At 38.3% G+C, this 20,120-nt stretch overlaps 1 protein-coding gene across 1 annotated transcript in view; it reads right to left on the bottom strand.

Moving 5' to 3' along the window:
• Nucleotides 1-20,120, bottom strand: part of Kif26b (kinesin family member 26B) — a 471,784-nt gene that overhangs the window by 142,790 nt on the left and 308,874 nt on the right. Inside the window, exon 5 of the mRNA XM_076831744.1 lies at nucleotides 369-552. Coding sequence (XP_076687859.1) covers nucleotides 369-552 — 184 coding nt within the window. The remainder of the gene's footprint in view (nucleotides 1-368; nucleotides 553-20,120) is intronic.

The raw sequence follows: 20,120 nt of genomic DNA, 5'->3' as shown, positions 1-20,120 counted from the left end.
CAAACTCTGAATATACTATGATAAAGTTTAATTTACAAATTGATCACTGTAAGAAATCAACAATGATAATAAAATAGAACAACTATAACAACTTTAACTGTAATAAAATTTATTTAAAACTATAATAACCTCTTATTTCTAGAATTTTCCACATAATATTTTTGGACTGAAGTTGATCATGGGTAACTAAAAAAGCAGAAAACGAAACCATAGATAAAGGGGGGACAACTATTACCTCCAAATCAATTTCATTCTGTCTCCTTTTGTCCGTGGTATCTTGGTATTTTAACAAATTGGAACCCTTGTTTTCTTCTTTCCCAAACTTGATCCAAAACCCCACACTGAGCAGATGGTGAAGAGGTGCCTACCTTGCCCAGGCCTGGAGTGTCCTTCACCTTGTTGACAGCCCTCAGCAGACAGGGTGGGGCTGGGGGAGGGGAGGTCTGCAGAATCCCACTGAAGCTGGTGGCAAAGAGAGGTGTCTCAGCAACAGAAGAAGTAGAAGGTCGATGTTTCTTCTTTTTGGAAGATAGATTTAACTTCTGAGCAGCTCTGCAGGGGAAAATGCAGAAAAGGGAAAATTAATTGTACATTCTGATATGCTAGGGCTACTTTTATTTTTTCTCTTAGAGATCCCCTTTAATGATTCCTTCTCTCTCCATCTACACCATCCTTTGGAGTAGGGAGGCTTTCGTTCAACATGGTAAACTTAATGAGCTACCCAATCATTTATACTGCTAGGGAAAAAAAGCCATAAAATTGCTTGGTTCTGCAATCACAATTTACAAAGAATTGTTTGTTAACCACCAACACTTAGCTTAAGTATGAATAAAGCTGGTCGTCTTTGGGGATAAACAGCATCTATTAAGTTAATCATTCCATAACTTCTCTGGCATAAACTCACATGTGAGGGACCTTATGAGCTCATTCAAAAATGCTAACACCTTATAAAACCCAAACCAGTCTAATGAAGAACCATGCAGTGACCAGTTGGGGCATGACCTGTATGTGGCTGTGGAAGAAAAACACAATGCAATAGGGAAGGTATAAATCAAACTGGTTTTAGAAACAACACTGAATCAGAATATTAACTCCAGCCAGCGGGGGTAAGTGCGAAGATTCAGGGCTGCTCCTGTGATCACAGGCTTTTGTACAGAGTGGTCTTTAAATACAAAATGTAACTGATGGGCAAGTACAAGAATAAGGGGGGCCAAAGCAACAAGGGGACATAGAGGGTGCAGACAGGTCCAAGTGTGAGGAGAGGTTGCTGGCATCATTAATAGCATTGGCTGTTCACATAACATCTACCATCCTGCAAGGGCCCTGTGACACGATGATCCTACCACAGGAAAGAGGAAACTGAGGCAAAGGGTGTTGTGAGTGACAGACATTTCACAGATTCTACTATACTCATTTCTGGATTAATTCTTGGTGTTTTCACATCATACACTTATTCTAAGAATTCCAATTTCCTTATCAAATGCTATTAAACATTGAAGCAGCTGCTTAAAACAAAAGGACCACCATACTTCATTCTACAGATCCAAAGCTCACAATCTACTCAGTGTTCTTTTTTTTTTTTTTATTGGTTGTTCTAAACATTACAAAGCTCTTGACATATCATATTTCATACATTAGATTCAAGTGGGTTATGAACTCCCATTTTTACCCCAAATACAGATTGGAAAGACAAAATCAGCATTGTTTATACCTTCCCCCTCAAGGGGTCCATCTTAATGATTTGGAATAGTGGATTTTAATTTTGTATCAGTGACTATCCTGCTCGGGGGATTGACGAATCTCCTGAGGTATAAAATTGCCACTTGCACAAAGAGAGCACGTGGTTTTACCATTTCAAAACTTAATGTGCCTTTAGTGTAAAACTGCAAATCTATTTCTAACAAGAATGAAATAGAGAGGGATGGGTCACAGAAAGAATAACGCATTTTGATGGGAAGATATTTCAAAGTCCCAATACGTAGGGAATTCAGAAGTCACTCATTGTAGGATGATGTGAAAAAAGGGCACTGGAAGGACATTTCCACAATGCTTCTTTTTCCAATCAGTGAAAAAAAATACTAGGAAATTTTTTTTTTTTTATGATTTTATTGCCACTCTTCCTGATGGTTTCCTTCTAAAATTAAAAGTGAAATGGATTCATTCAATGACTGGTCTGGACCTTCTCTTGGCAGGTATCATTCGTCTTTGAGATTCTCTCCCTAAATGAAGAGTGACTCCTCCCGAGGTGCGTGTCAGTCAGTGGCAGGAGGCATCATGTCTCTACCTTCTGACACTCTTGCCTCTGCAATCCCTGGCTGCTTTCAAGTCAGGCTGCCAAGTTCTCTGGGAGTTAGCAAGAAGAGGAACGTCAGGCTCCGCTAGTAACTGGAGGCAGTGTTTATCCATTTACATGTAGGATTCTTTTGTACAGTGTAAATAAGGATGGGGCAGCCATCCTTATTTGAATGAATTAATTCTTATTCATTATGTCAATCCCCTGAGCATGGTAGTCATGATACAATAGTAATTCTTATTCATACTTAAGCTAAGTGTTGGTTGGTGGGATTCCTACTCTCCCATCCCCTGGGGTTCCCAGGCCAAACAGCAAGATAGGAAGGAAGGGGTCACACTGAAAGCCAACTTAGAAGACTGAGGGCTTCTCCCCACTGTTAGGGTCTGTAAACAAGTCAGGATGGCGCCTGGCATTTTGCCAGAGGGAGTGATTTGTGAAGTAACACCAGCGAGCCATTAAGTGTAGAGATTCCTTATTGGTTGACTGCTGTATCTAGTTTATGTTAATTAAGATAAGCTGTGTGGAATGTATAAATACCGCTCCTGTCCTACAATAAACAGCTCCTACTCCTGCAGTATCAATGTACACAAGTTGCTCCTCACCCCCTGGTTATTTTGCTGCAGCCGGACTGCGGCAGATGGTGGCCTGTACAGGGGCCCTGGGACACTCGGGAGTAAGTTGACGAGGAAAAGCTTCCTGTCCCTAGATAGGATGGGAGCAAATCTGCTCGTCCCTAGGCAGATAGGGCGAGAGGAAAAATGGCCATTTTGAGAAAATGGAGAAGATTGATACAGTATGTTTGTGTCTTGTTTTATCTCAGTATATTGTATTGTCTTCGTGATGAAAATATGGAAGGGGTGAGAAGTAAATTACTAAGGGAAGGAGGCACCCCAGTGGAACCAAGAATAGTTAGGGCATGTATTGATAAAAGCCCAGGAACTCTAGTCAGAAAGAAAAAGAAAGTTCAGAAGAAGAAGGATTATCAGGAAAAAAGTTGCAGCAAAAGGCTATTACTGAATACTTTTTGTTACCGGAGGGTCCGTGAAATGAATCTGCGCGGCAGCTGCCACGTGCATGAGCCAGTCATGGTGCAGCAAGGACTTTCCAAAAGGCGGCAGCTGGCTCTTCCCCACCCCCCCATCCCCCCCCACCCACCCCACCCCCCTTGGGAGCGGTAGCCACTGTGAGAGACTAAATCCAGACCTGCCCGGAGGCACAGTCTCACAGGCTCTTGCTCCCCGTGCCCAGTGGCAGTTTGAGTCCGGGACACTCCCCAGGGCCGGGGCTGCCCTGGACGCTATAGCCTGCGTCCCTGATGTTTGGTCATTTTCAATGCCAATAACTAAGCTACAATGGTTCTCCCACACCTGGAGGCTAATGAGTAATGAGCACCATTAAGGCCTATTTCAAATGTAAAAAACCTTGAGATAATGTACTAAATTGTTCAGAAGGTTGTTTTCTTAGTGCCTGCTGGAATACTACAGGATTTTCTTTGGCATCATTGCCAGAGTTCCTGCCTTCATCCCAGTGCCGGTGAGGACGAGGGTGGAAGAATTTCCAGTGTTGCTGAGAACTGGACAAGACTTCAGATCAAGCTAGCTGCCTGCAGAACTTACCTGGACTGTGATTTACCTGGACTGTGAGTTAATCTATTGAGACACTGCTTTACCTGAACTGAGACAACAAACTGAAATCTACAACAAATTGTAACTCGGTATTTTTGCTAATGGTGTCATTGATGGTATAATTTTTCCAAGGGCTTCTTGCGTGGAGCCATCAATTGGCTTGGTATTGTGACATTTTGTATCCTCCCCTTCTGCTTGTAGCAGATTATTTAAGGTGTTTGTGTAAAAACCACTATGGTCGTTATTTAAATTAAACAAAAGGGGGAAATGTTAGGGTCTGTAAACAAGTCAAGATGGCGCCTGGCATTTTCCAGAGGGAGTGGTTTGTGAAGTAATGCCAGCAAGCCATTAAGTGTGGAGATTCCTTATTGGTTGACTGCTGTAACTAGTTTATGTTAATTAAGATAAGCTGTGTGGAATGTATATATACCCCTCCTGTCCTACAATAAACGGCTTCTACTCCTGCTGTATCAATCTACACAAGTTGCTCGTCACCCCCCGGCTATTTTGCCCAGCCAGCCGGGCTGCGGCACCCCACACCACCATCTCTGCCACTTATGCCCATGTACAGGTGGGAAGAGGAGGAAAGCAAGCATCCTTACAGTGAAAGTAGACACAGGGCAGCACCACTCCAAGATGATCCTCCTACAATGTCACACTCTTACTCTGTTTTAAAAATTTGAAAAATCAAACACAAACCCTTTACTTAGTTCTCTTCCCCCAGCTAGCTATTTCCATGCCCATCTTAAGGAAAACTCAAAAGAAAATATGGTGTGTACTCCCTTTCTCCAATTCCTCCCCTTCCATTCTTTGTAAGTTTATTTTGATCAGCTGTCTGTCACACTCCCCACCCCCTTCCCAAACAGCTCTGGTCTAGGTTACCAGTGACCACAAAATTGGAAAATGTCTGGTTTGCAGCCCCCATCATGACCTGTCGGAGCACTGAGATGTCTTTCCTCTTTCTTTCTCCTCTATGCTTTCTTCTCCAGGCTTCCAGACACTGGTCATTTCTGTCCAGTTTCCTCTGCTAGTCCCTTCTCTTCTGCTCAATTTTTCCATGAGGAGTTATAGGGCTCAGTCCTTGGTCCCCTTCATTTCTGTACACAGTCCCTTGGTGTTTGCTTCCAGAATCACCATTTAAATCACATCCTTATGTGGATGACTTCGCAAGTTTTATTTCCAGCTTAGATATCTCTCTCTGGTCTAAGCTTGACTTTCTGAATCTGGTTTACTTCCCCTTAGCATGATGTTCTTAAATTCCATCCATTTACCAGCAAATTATATAATTTCATTATTCTTTATGGCTGCGTATATATACTACATTTATCCATTCATTTATTGAGGGACACCCAGGCTGGTTCCACGCACTGCTATAAACATTAGTATGTGGGTATCACTATAGAAGGCTGATTTTAGTTCTTTGGGATAAATACCAAATTGGTATAGCTGGGCCTTACGATAGGTCCATTCCTATTCTTTTTGAAGGATATTCATACTACTTTCCAAAGTGAGTATACTAATTTGCAATCCGACCAACAATGTTTGAGAATACCTGCCCCCCCATCTTTACCAGCATTTATTGTAATTAGCATCCTTGATGATTGCCATTCTAACTGCAGTGAAATAAATTCTCAGTGTGGTTTTAATTTGCATTTTCTTGACTCTAAAGATAGTCAACTTTTTTTCATATATGTATTGACTATTTGCATTTCTTCTTTAGAGAAATGTCCACTAAGTTCATTTGCCCATTTATTGATTGGGTTTTCTTTCTTCGTTTCTTTCTCTCTTTTTTTTGATGTTAAATTTTTTTAGTTCAGGATATGAATCTCATCAGAAGTAGAGCTGGCAAAGATTTTCTCCCATTCTGTAGGATCTCTCTTCACACTCTTGGCTCTTTCAATGTGCAAGAGCTTTTAAATTTGATGCCATCTCACTTATTGATTCTTAGTTTTATTTCTCAAGCTTTCTCTGACTTTATTAACAAAGTCAGAGTCTGTACCTATAGGTTGGAGTGTTGGCTCTCTGTTTTCTTGTAGCAGTTATAGTGTTTCTGGTTTATCTTTGACCTACTTTGAGTTGATTTTTTGTGCAGGGTGAGAGACTGGATTATAGTTTCATTTTTCTACATATGAATATCCAATGTTCCTAGCACCATTTGTTTAAAAGGTTGTTTTTTTTCCACCAGCATGTGTATATATATATATATATATATATATATATATATTTTTTTTTTTTTTTTTTTTTTTTTTTTGCATCTTCTTCAAGGATCAAATGACTGTATCTACATAGGTTTGTCTGTATCTTCTACTATTCCATTGGTCTTCATGTCTGTTTTAATGCCAATACCATGCTCATTTTGTTACTATAGCTCTGTAGTATCATTTGAGATCCAGTGTCATGATATCTCTAGCATCATTCTTCTTGATCAGGAGTGCTCTGGCTATTCTGGGATTTTATTATTCTGTGTGAGTTTTAGGACATTTTTTCCCTAGTTTTGTGAAGAATGTCACTAGTATTTTGATGGTGATCCCAGTGAATCTGTAGATTGCTTTTGGAAGTATGGTCATCTTGACAATATTAATTTTGCCTATCCAAGGAGATGGGAAGTCTTTTCATATTCTAAGGTCTTTTTCAATTTCATTCTTCTCTGTTCTATAAGTTTCATTGCAGAGGTCTTCCAACTCTTTCCACTATTTTTTGACTCTTCTTTTTCTCACATCACATATCTAAGCATCCAGAAATTCTGTTGACTCTAACTTCAAATAGATCTGTGACCCAAACCCCACTCATTGTCACCTCCTTGGTCTGAGCTGCTAACCTCTCTTGCTGGATTTGCTGTAAGTTTCATAGCTTGTTCCCTTCTTCTGTGTCCCCTAACACACCTCTATTTCCCACACAATAGTAAAAGTCATTCTTTTAAAACTTGTCAGCTCAGGAAGGCACAGAGACAAACCCACATAAATACAGTTATCTCATACTAGACAAAAGTGACATAAACATATGTTGGAGGAAAGATAGCCTCTTCAACAAACGGTGCCGGGAAAACTAAAAATCCATATGTAGCAAAATAAAATTAGACCCCTATCTCTCACCCTGTACAAAACTCAACCCCAAGTGGATCAAGGACCTTGGCATTAGACCAGAGACCCTGAGCCTACTAGAAGAAAAAGTAGCCCCAACTCTCCATCAAGTCAGCTTAGAAACCAACTTCTTAATAAGATTCCTAAAGTACAAGAAGCAAAACCAAGAATCAATAAATGGGATTGTATCCAACTAAAAAGCTTCACAGCAAAGAAAACAATCAAGAATGTGAATAGAGAGCCTACCGAATGGGAGAAAATCTTTGCCATGTGCAAGTATTAACTTCTAGGATATATAAAGAATTCAAAAAAACTTAACACCAAACAAACAAACAAAAAACAAATCACCCAACAAACAAACAAAAAACAAATCACCCAATCTATAAATGGGCAAAGGAACTGAACAGACACTTCATGAAAGAAGAAATATGATTGGTCAACAAATGTATGAAAAAATGTTCAACATCTCTAACAATTAGAGAAATGCAAATGAAAACTACATTGAGATTTCATCTCACTCCAGTCAGAAGGGTAAATATCAAGACTAAAAGTAACGATAAATATTGGCAAGAATGTGGGAGAAAAGGTACATTACTGTACCTGCAAATTGGTGCAATCACTCTGGAAAACATTATGCAGATTCTCAGAAAACTTGGAATAGAACCACCATTTGACCCAGTTATCCCACTCCTTGGCATATACCCAAAGGACTTAAAATCAGCAGCCACATCAGTGTTTGTAGCCCCTCAACTCACAATAGCTAAGCTATGAAAACAACTTGGTGCCCTTCAACAGATGAGTGGATAAAGACAATGTGGCATATATGAATAATAGAATATTATTCAGCACAAAGAAAATGAAATTATGGCATTTGCTAGTAAATGGATGGAACTGGAAACTATCAAGCTAAGTGAAATAAGCCAATCCCAAAAAACCAAAGGCCAAGTGTTCTCTCTCATATGTGGATGCTGACGTACAATAGGAAGGGGAGCAGAAGGAGTGGAGGTTCACCAGATTGGACGGGGGGGGGGGGGTGGAGGGGAGGGGGGGGAGTAGGGGAACATAGGGGGGATGGGAATGGGAAAGACTGTAGAATGAATCAGGTATAACTTTCCTATGTTCATATATGAATACACAACCAGTGAAAATCTATATAACGTAAAGCCACAGAAAGGAAAATTATAGTCCATGTATTTTGATATGTCATAACCTAATGTTGGAAGTCATACAGCATCATTTCCAGCATATTGATCTGCTTATTTTGATATGCCAAAATACATTCTATTGTCATGTATAACTAAAAAGAACAAACAAAAGATTAAGAACAAAACAAAACAAAAACTTGTCCACTCAAGGCCCTCCTTTTGGTTCCCCAATTCACTCAGAGTAAAATCTAAAGTACTTACAATGGCTTTTCATGAGCTGTACTCTCTCCCCCACATCTCTCAGACTACTTTTCCTACTACTCTTTGATTAGAAGGAAAAAATCAAAATTAGCAAGCCAGCCTTATCAGCCTGAAATACTCCTAATACATTTCCACCTCAGGACCTTTCCACAAGCTCTTTCCTCAACCTGGAATACTCTGCCCAGATAGATACAGGCATATGGGTTACTCTCTCCCTCCTTTAAATATTTTCTCAATGAACTACCCTGCCAATCATGGTAGATCATATTTTCCAAAGATGGCTACACCAATACATTCTCCCATATGCTCTTCTTATAACATGAGAGTGATGCTCCATCATTAAGAGTATGTCCCTTCTCCTTGAATCTGAGTGGAAGTTTGAAATTGCTTTGGGCAGCACAATATGCTGGACGTGATGCTGTATGACTTCCAACATTAGGTTATGAAGAGTGATACAACTTCTCTCTAACAGTGGCACTTCGTCAACTGTCAGTAAATGAACCATTAGCCGGACATCATGAAGCAGAGATAAATCACACCCATTATGTCTTGTTTGAGTTTGACTCCCAGAAACCACGAGAGCTAATAAATAAGCATGTTACTTTAAGCCACCATAGTAAATGAATCATCTACTCCCCAACTCCTAATTTCCCCTACTTCAGGCATTCCCAACCATGACATTCATCTTTTACCTTAGCAGTTTATTTAGTGAGTTATTGTTTATTACCTGCTTCCCCTCTAGAAAGTAAATTCCAACAGGGCAGACAGCTCAAAAATATGTATCAAATGAATGAATGAAGACTACAGCTACTGGTGGGTATTTAGAGTAGAGAGTAGAAAACTGGAAAAAGAAGAAAGAAAAAAGTCATTTTTAAAAGATGTCTTTAAAGAAATGAATAAATGACTCATGGGAGGAAATATTTTTTCAAGCAAGGATGCCAATATTTTCAGAGGCTAGTTTTTGAATCTCTGAAAACTGAATTTCTTAACAAAGAAATGAGGCTTAATGAGGTTAAATCCAGAGACCATTCAGCATCTGACCTGAGTTTGAACAGACAGCTTCTTCAGATTTTAAGTAGGTAAAATTAGACAAGTTACTGAAATTTTGATTACATTTATAAAGGACTTAGCACAGTGACTGGTAATAGCATGCAATAATGCTATCATTATCATCATTGTTATTCTTTATCATCATTGCAACTATTATTATTATTACCATTCGTTTCTGTACAGTTAGAGACAGCAAACATAATACCTACTTTTATAGACTTGTCTCAGAAAAATAAATAAGACAGTGCTACAACGAGTTTATTACAAGGTCTGGGGATGTAGCTCAGTAGTGAAGCACTTGCTTAAGATGCATGAGGCCCTGGATTCAATTCCAGTATCACACAATAATAAAAACTAAAAATTAAAACAAGAATTGAATATACTAATAAATGATACTTTGAAACAATATAATAATAAGTAGTGGAGCTAGAGTCAATGTAGGCATTTGTGTGCTACACTGAATCATATTGTCTTTAGAGATTAGATTTATATCACAAAGCCTACAGTAGGTATAACATAAAGACATCATGGCTTTATATACAAGGTATTTTTCTAAAAATTGGAGTAACTATTAGTGATAGCTCAGTTTCATGAAAGGGAGCATTTTGCCACTAGAATTTTCCAATTAATGGGCAGAAAACCATATACAGGGACTATCAGAGAGAAAAATGCACACAGTGGCAAAACTGGATAATTTCCAACATCTCTTCCAGGGTGGAGATTCTGAACATAATGATTCCCGGAACCTCTATGCCATTTAGGGAAGCCTAAGTTGGACTCAATGCAGAAAAATGGGAATGAAGGGAGTTATTTTGAGAATACATTTAACATTATTTTCTTCTCAAAGTGTGCATATAAAATAAATACTCTAGGAGAATTTCAAAAATTTGAAATGAATAGAAATCATGTTTCATAGTCATAGATTCCATAATAGCATGTTTAAAATTTTTGACATCCATATCACCAGTTGTTTGATCTCTGTTTTACATATTCCAATTTCTTGGAGGTCAGCTGCTTCAGTTCTTTTAATATAGCACTTCAATGACATGCAGATAGGAGAAGGTTAAAGTTTAGAAATTGCTCATATGTAATTATGTTATTCAGAGACATAAAGGAGAGTCAGTCATGAAAGAATTGAAAAAATAGACATTTTGGCTAGGAGTATATTTTGTGTAATTCACCTCTCTTATTTCAAGTTCTTTTCTTCATAGGAGGAAAAACAGAACAATGTGTTGTTTTATAAGATTTCAAATAACAAAAAGAAAGAAAAAAATTTACTTAAAAGCCATTATAAGCAATATTTACTTGTCTTATTCTTATAAGAGATAGTGCCTCATATTTCCTGGAGCTATTCATCCCAGCTAAATATCCATTAGTTTCATTTAATTCTCTGTGCCTTATTTCAAGGAAAAAGATAGTCTCTATCAGGGTGAAATTAGTATATACTGAATACCTATAAAGAAAGAGGCGCCATATTAAATATTATCAGGCTGTGAGGAGAAGAGTAATGATGTATATTTGGGAAAATTTTAAGCCTAGTGAGTGCAATTTCTCCCTCTGGGTTCTAATCCTTTGTCTTCATGTCCTTTCTCATCTCACACAAATGAGTCACATAACTCTCTTACAACCTCAATATGGTGCTATCTGAATCAGGTAAGAATTGCCATGACCTTTCCACACGGGATGGTCAGTTGATCTCATTGGCCAGGTGTATCCAGATCTCAAGAAAAAAAAAATCATGAGTATCAATACTTCTCTGGTGAATTTAATTGGTTTAAATAGAAGAAAAAATCTTAGATCTCAGTTGTGCAGATTAGAGAGAAAATTTAGGAGAATCTTACTTTTTTTTCTTTTGCATGTGTGTGACAGACTATTTGCCAAACTATGACCCTGGATTTTCAAGAATTGAGGGGTGTTTAAATGGAAAACCCCTCCTCTCTTTTGTATCTCATAAGAATTAGCATCCAGGGGTTTCTAAAATATTGACCTTACAATCTTTTAAGAACTACTAACTTCATGAAGAAAATAACTATTTAGGAGATTGGACAGGAAAATCAGGCATCACAGTAATTTTTAAGGACCTCCTGCTTTTTAAAAATTTGACATATCAAGGGTCAGATATTTCATCTTGTTTGAGGGGGTGTTCAAGTGTGGGATGCCCAGAAAGGTGAAAGGTTTGTAAAAATTAAGAAGTCATTCAAGGTCTACTAAGCCCAGTCCAAGTGACTGATGGGTGAGAGATCAACTGAAAAACTGCAAGACCCTCACAACAGCTGCACCTGCTGCACAGAAAGGGCCTTGAGCCAGGAGGGAGATGGCAGCAGCAGAACTTCCACCATCAGCATGTGAAGGCTGATTCAAGTCACAAATTAATGTGAAAATGGCTGGTGCTGCCATGGCTTTAGTGCCGTTATAAAAATATTTCAATGCTCTAGGATTAAGACTATTTGATAATGAGCAATGACATGACAGATCACAGCACCTCCCAGGAAATCCATGGGATCAATGACACAGGGGGAGAAGATAATAAAACAGATTACAAATGGAGAGAACAGACAGTAAGACCCCATGGTCTGAGGCAGACCTCCTGGGAAACAGTTAATGATATCCATCTACATGTTACAAACACCAGTGTTGCTTCATTTTGCAGTAACATCTATTTAAAGTATTCTGGCACCACCATGAAATCTGTTAGTCGTTTTGGAACCACCTCAAATCAGGAGTAAGAGTGTCCCCCTTTCAATTTCTTATTTTCTAACTGACTGTCAGGAAGAGTCTTTCCATGTCTCTGGAGACTAAGAAAGCATATGGGTCTTGGAGTTGTTCTGATTTTTATGTAAATGATGTAGTTCATTAGTGCAAGAAGATAATTCATGTCATGACTTCAAATAAAATATTCACTACTTGGAGGCAAAACATAGCTGACCATGACACTCAAACAAAACTGCATTAAAACACTATACAGCTAGATACTGTTCTAATTTGTAAGTGGATTGATTTTTGCAAGTGAATATACAGTGTTAACCCATAGTGATAGTCACCGATATTCTCCTCTTAAACATTTATCTATGCTTTAAGGACTTACACAAGTTGTTTTCATTTAACTACTTCAACCTTCATAGACAATCATTCTGCCCACTAAGTAGTTGATCTTGAGACAATATCTTATGTTTTGAGGCTTAATGAGATGTTGCTTTCTAGAATGGTCTTTTGCGTGCCTTGGCTCCATTACTGCACTGTTGACTGATAGAGGGTCAACCCCATGTGTTTACTTTCTTCTGCCACCACCCAGCTCCCAGACCTGAACGACAGCTATATGTCTTGCTGAAGGAATGCTATGTACTCACTTGACTTCTTGATTCAAACTTTGGAGTTATACTAACATACACAAAGTCCCAAGGTGAAGTAACCTGGAGTTCCAGATAATGCTTAGACCTTGCAATATTCTATTTTTTCTGAAACATTTTCTACACATCATTATGTCCATCCTTTACCTGACACTATAAGGCAAGCATAGAAGGAATTTGTACTGCAAATTACAGATTTTTTAAAAAGTTGATTTTACCCATAGTCACAGGATGAAATCCTGGGACCAGGATTTATGTTTTCTGCCTTCTGGACCCAGGATCTTTCCATTCCATATGTTATTATGCACTTTGATAAATGAAAGCAGTTATTTTATTTGGGCAAAATAAAACCAAATGATAATCATTTGTCTAATAATGAAGAGGAAAAAAGCAGTTACATATTTTTGTATGTAATTCAAATCAAATCATATATAAGCATTTACCAATTACTGATCTAGTTGCTTAGCAACATACCTTCATATTACAGGGGGAAAATGTCTCAGCTGAGCGAGTTAGGTCAGGGCCAGAATTAGGATGAGAAAGGCAAATTATATGAAAATGGCTTCTCCATTTCTACAACCTGGAGTGTGTCCTTGCATAATAATAGCAATAGCAGCTACCCCAGGACCTCACACATCATGATACCATCTACCTCCACCTCATGCTTCTTCCTCTACTAATGTGAAAAGAATGTTGCAAGCTGCTTAGAATGCATCTCTGTAGTGCTCCAGGGAACTCAATCAATCAATCAGTACTTGTTGAATGACAATCATCCACAAAAGAACTATGAATTGTGACTGTAGCTTTTAGCTGTTTTTTTTTTGGGGGGGGAGGGGTAGGTCCTGGGCATTAAGCCAGGGACACTTAACCACTGAGCCACAGTCTGGGCCCTTTTATGTACTTTATACTGAGACAGAGTCTTGCTAAATCGCCTAGGGCCTTGCTAAATTGCTGAAGCTGATTTTGAACTTGTGATCCTCCTGCCTCAGACTCCAGAGTCACTGGGATTACAGATGTGCACCACTGTGCCGGCTACCTGCTTTTTTCTTTTCTCTCTCTCTCTCTCTCTCTTTTTTTTTTTTTAGCTCCACATTATTATTTATTTCCATTCAGACCTACAAAGCCCCACTTCCTTTCCTCCCTGCTGTTCTAGAAGGGTAGGCTCCAAACCTTCCAGTACACACTCATAAGAACTTTATCTGGGAGGAAAAGAATGTAAAGAACATGATAGTGTAAGGACATTTTGCTTTAGGTATTTGACTACAAATGCCCTGGACAATGACAGGTAAGGAGTCCCTAGATGAGAAAGCAAAGGGAGGCAGAATCAATCACCCGGTTCCTCATTTGCTTGCCATCTGACCTCTAGCCAGTGACCACACAGCTGCTCAAGCCAGTGGCCATGCAGCTGGATTACTGATGACCCGCCACACTTGTGCCCCACTTCTACCCACTTTTGTTCCTATTATTTACCTGTACCAAGCTCTGGGTCTTAGTTTTCCCAGATTCCTTCCTAGCTTCCTCATATTAGATTCCTGATCTGCATCCCGGCATCTGCTTATCTGCTTGATTTCTACTTGCAAACCTCAGCTCTAGCCTCAGTTGATCTCCTTTTCTCATCTATTTGCACATAGATGCTTATGTGCTTTTTCCTGTGCTATCTGACCTTCTAGTTACCAGTCCTTTCTGTCTAGATGTTTCCTGTCCTTATGTTCTTTTTGATCTTTATGTTCCTGACCTTGAGATAAATAGGAATTTGGGGATAAAGAAAAAGAAAGATATACTGAGTCTCAAAAGAGAAGTGCCAATGAGCTGTTGGAATGCAGGAAATGCCCACAAATCTTTGAAATGCAAAACAAGTAACTCCTGAGCCACCTAGCCCCATCTTTGCCTGAGAAAAGTAACAGGATCCTAGATCAATATGCAGGCACTAGAAAAACTGGCTCAAAATTGTGTAACTGCCCTGACTCCTCAAGTCTAACCCCTAACTAGGTCACCCTATAAATATTAACGCCCCAGACCAAAAGGTTGCTGTCTCTCCCTTTGGAGATGCTATGCATTCTCATTTGAATGTACTCCTTATTTACCCCAAAAGGCATCTCCCCCTGAAGATAGCCTGCATTCTCTCTTGAATGTGTATCTGCTTTGCTAAATAAATCCGTTTGTGCTTCTCACTGCTATGTTCTGAAAATTCTTTTCCATCAGGTATGACAAGGACCCTGCTTGTCCTGAGTGAAGGTCCCCCTCCTTTGACTACAGCCTGATCTAACCAGCCACAAGCCTCCTTAGTACCAGGAAAACTGGGTAACTTCTTAGCCCCACCTGAATCACACCTGTGCAAATTGGGCTCAATACATAAATAGAAAGAATTGTAAACACCAGATCCAAGTAAATGGGTAAAAAGTAAGTTTAAAAATCCGTCCCAAAGCCAGACAAAAATGATTTTCATTAAGTGACTTTAACACTATCTTTCCTAAACATGAATAATGGAGAACTAGCTAGGCTTATTGAGCGGAATTGGTGAGACCATCTACAACACAGTTATTTCTGTTGCCTATAAATATAGATGGAGAAAAAGATAATCGTAGGCTAATTAAAGCCCATTCCTTAAAAAAATGCCAGTGCCTGATTTTTCTGCTGAGAAACAATTGTCCATAAAATATGCATATATATCTTCTACAGTACAAAGAACTCCCCAAGTAAAATTAAGATTCCTTCAAGGAATAAACATACTGCAGATAATTTGATTTCAAGAATCTAATGAATCTTATGTTCTTTTCATTACATCCTGCTGCCCTTTAGATGCTAAATCCGTGGTCTCTAGTTAAATCATTTATACATGTGCTAATGTAATGTTAAAAAAAGAAGATGCTCAAGATCTCCCACAAACAGATCGTCCATTTCAAAGCCAAGGGGAAACAGTAATTCCCATGGAGTTTGTCTTAATATTTGTCTTCCTTCCCTGTTGGGTAGAAAACTATCTTTGAAAAGTGTAAGTAACTGGGTAAGCACTTGTGTTGCTCATTTTAAATGTCTTTATTCTAAAAGAAACAGCGGTTTATTCTCACTCTTACAAGATTTTGATCATGTGAAATTAAAAACTGACATGAAATTACACACTTCAGATATAATTTGTTGCCTGAAACAGCAAATTGCTATCAAGGTGTGATAGCTAGGAATGGGCAGCATTTGCAGAGAAAGTTAAAGCCTTTAATCCATAAATCTTTGCTCAGTACCTGTAGCTCTTTCAGAGGAAAAACTAATTAATTGTCAATGCTGGGTGACATGCTCTGTGGTTTGGGGGCTTCTTGGTTAATTAAATTTGAATATAACAGTTTCATTTGCTAAAGGAAGTCATTTCTTTTTTCCCCTTTAATACCAACATTTTTATTTAACAAATTATTGTCTGAAGTTGGAATCTGAAGAAATCATTAACTTATTTCAAAGAAAAACAATTTGCATGGGATCCTTACATTGCAATATTAAGTACCAGATACAGAAGTGGGTCAGGAACCATGCGCCGGACTCTGCTGCAAGGCTGGACTGCCCCAGATTTCTGGTGATATTTAGACTGCTGGAACCTTAGCAGCCCCAGTAGAGGCTAAGAGGTAGAAATTTACACCGCCCCCCACTCTATCTAAAGTTGCCTGGCATGAAGTTTATACAGTGGCTGAAAACCATAGAAAAATCACAATGTGCATAAAGTTCAGACATCACAGTCTAGAGCAGAGGAAAGGAGGCAGCTTTTGTTTTTAATAAGGGACAAAGACCATCTCCATGGAGAAGACAGCAGAGATAAGAGATTATTTTTGACCAAAATAAGTTGTAAAACAGAATCTCTAGTGATCATGACCAAACCAGCCTATAGAGGAAATTCCTTTAGCAACTTGCCTCAAAACTGCTAATGAAGACTTAAAATTTGCTTCTCATTGTACATACTTGGCTGATTATTCCTATGGGGGCAGGACAGTTAGGTGATAAAGAGCATGGGAAGGCAACAGAAAGGAGGTGTGGAGTGCACTTCTCCACTGACAGGATGCGAATTGAGAACGAAGACTACTTATTCTCTCTGTTGGAAGCTGTGCCGCAGCACAGGTGTGCATGTGTGATGCGTGCATGGGGAGTGTTATGGTTTAGATCTGAAGTATCCCCAAAAGGCTCCTGAGTGAGACAATGTGAAACAGTCTAGAGGGGAAATGACTGGGTTATGAGAGTGTTAACCTAATCAGTGCATTAATCCCCTGGCAGGGATTAACTGGGTGGTAACTATAGGCAGGTAGGGTATAACTGGAGGAGGTGGGTCACTGGGGGCATGCCCTTGGGGTTTGTATTTTGTCCCTTGTGAGCACAGTTCTCTCCACTTCCTGATTACCACTGCTGAGCAGCTTTCCTCTTCCACTCTCTTCTGCCATGATGTTCTGTCTCACCTCAGGCCTACAGCAATGGAGTCAGCCATCTACGGACTGATACCTCTAAAATCATGGCGCCAAATAAATATTTTCTCCTATAATTACAGCAAGGAAAAAGCTGACTGAAACAGGGAGAGGGTAGGAAGAATAACTAAGAATTTAAAAATAAGAAGAGCCAGGCAGAGTGGTGCATATCTGTAATCCCAGTGGCTGGGGAGGCTAAGGCAGGAGGATCTCAAGTTCAAAACAAGCCTCAGCAACTTGTGGAGGCCCTGTCTCAAAATAAAAAACACAAAAGGGCTGGGGATGTGGCTCAGTGGTTAAGCACCTCTCAGTTCAATCCCTGGTACCAAAAAAAAAAAAAAAAAAAAAAAGAATAAGAATAAGAAGATAAGCCAGGTACAGGTACACATAGCTTGTCATCTCAGACTGTGGAGGCTGAGGCAGGAAGATTGAAAGTTCCAGATCAACTTTAGCAACTTAGCTCCTCAAGAACTTAGTGAGAACTTTAATTTTGGTCTCAAAATCAGAAAAAAAAGAAGAAGGAGGAGGAGGAGGAGGAGGAGGAGGAGGAGAAGGAGAAGAAGGAGGAGGAGGAGGAGGAGGAGAAGGAGAAGAAGGAGGAGGAGGAGGACTGGAAATTTAGCTCAATAGTAAAGCTCTCCTGGGTTCAATCCCCAGTACATAATCAATCAATCAATTAATTAATTAAAATAAAAGGTAAGTCAGTGGACTCCTTTCATGGACTTCATTGTTTTTAGTTAGAATTTTTATGATGCTTTTCCTAGTTCCTTTTTTTGTCTTATAAAGGGATTATTTTAAAAATATTTTTGAAAAGAATTATCAAATAATTAAATACTGCTTTTAAGAAATCACTTTGAAAAAAATTACAGAAAATAGAGAAATTTATCAAAATAAAATGAAAATTTATTTTCAATTCAATTTCATATTTAACTCAGTAACAAAACCTAGGCCATGTTAAACTGCATATTTAATGTTTACTTTAGAAACATATTATTTGTAGGTAGGTGAAGTTTATAATATATAAGATTAATTATTTTATTTTGCAGATTCTGTTAGTTACTGGAATCCTAAACTAAATGTCCCTTTCACCCCCACCATTTTTTTTCCAGAATTCAGGGCATAATTATACTATTTTAAGTAGTCATATGGATTTAAAGTACTATCTCAACTTTACTATCATGTTAATCATAACTATAATTGTCTAACACTGAATGCTTGGCTAAAAAGAAAAATTGCCAGGTCTGATTTTTTTTTAATACTTATTTTTCAATTTTAGGTGGACACAATATCTTATTTTATTTTTATATGGTGTCAAGAATCGAACCCAGTGCCTCACACATGCTGGGCAAGCGCACTACCACTTGAGCCCATCCCCAGCCCCACCAGGTCTAATATTATTATGAGGAAAATCACATTGATGCTCTGATATAGTTCCTAGAAACAGATGATATAAAAGGAAAAACAAAAAAAACCTGTTCTCAAAATCAGGATGCCAACAGCTGTGTCTGGTAATAAATTGACTTGCAATTGGACAGAATGTAATTCATGTTATGTAATCAATCAATCAATCATCTTCTTGTGTGGATTCCCACATTTACACTACACATATGCTCCTACAGATTGCCTGTAATTTCAGTTTTTATAAATTGAATCTTACTTAACCTTGATTTCTATTAAAAATTCAGAGATATCTTTATGAATGACATTCAATTGATAATGGTTGCACTTAAATATCTGAACTTTCCTTGTACTCTATAAAACAAACCACTAATAATTAACAAATGCAAAAAACCACACAATGCTGTATTCAAAAATACCCTGAAATGACTCCTAATGTATGACTGATTACCAAGAAATGGTTAAGAATTTACATAAAGGTTTTTCTTTTTTTATGCTAGCCTTTGATTGCACAGAAAGAATCCACTTATTTTCAAAATAGATCATCCTGGCACAGATTTCATATTTAGTATTTTGAAAGATGGAACAAGTCGTCAACAGTGTTAAATATCACTGAGAAACTTAAAAGACAAAGAATCCTAAATGTCCATTGGATTAGAATTAATGAATTCATTATTGATCTCAAATAAAATCAGAAGAGAGCTGGAGCATGTTTCATGGCCTAAGAAGTCAATGGGGAATGAGGAAGTCAATGGTCTAGATCATTCTTTTGAGCAATTAAAGTCTGAAAGAAAAGAAAAATGTGAAACGTTAAAATTTGATGCCTTTACCTAAATGCCTTGTACTGAATAATGATCACATGGTATGGCTTTGTTTTTTAGAGGTTAATAACAGCAACCATAAAAACATTTCTAAATCTTATAAAAATTAAAGACAATATCTTTCATCTTATTCATCCATGTATTCATGCTAATTCATAGAGAATGATTAAGTATCTCCTATTTATATGAGGCTCTGAACTTTATGGAAACTAAGGAAAATGGAGGTTTATAGATTGATGTTCCATTACCCAGTATTCCCTCCCTATGTAAGGATTCATTCATTCATTCATTCATTCATTCATTAAATCAATCAATCAATCAATCCTCCAAGAAAGACTAGGCACCTCCTGACATATCATGCATCACTTTATTAGGTGAGATTAATACAAAGTAAGTCTAATGTTAAAAAAAAATTTTTTTGGAGTCAGGTAGGCTTGGTTAAAATTCTGGCTCAACCACTTTGTAGGAGAATAAGAGCTACCTCAAGGTGTCACTGTGTGAGGGAAAGAGCAGAAGGTGTGGCAAAGCAGCCCTCAGAATGACTTGCACCATGTAAGAGCTCAATGAAAGATTTGTTCCCTTTCTCTTTTATTTCTTTCTGCTCCATTTACCTTAGTGTCCATAGATTCAGAGCCTACTTAAAGTCTGAGTACAATAACCAACTTCACTG

The sequence above is a fragment of the Callospermophilus lateralis genome, chromosome 13, assembly GCF_048772815.1.
Source record: "Callospermophilus lateralis isolate mCalLat2 chromosome 13, mCalLat2.hap1, whole genome shotgun sequence".
In the NCBI taxonomy this organism is placed as follows: Eukaryota; Metazoa; Chordata; class Mammalia; order Rodentia; family Sciuridae; genus Callospermophilus; species Callospermophilus lateralis.
The sequence above is the reverse complement of the archived record's forward strand: the minus strand, read 5'-3'. Positions and strand labels throughout refer to the sequence as shown.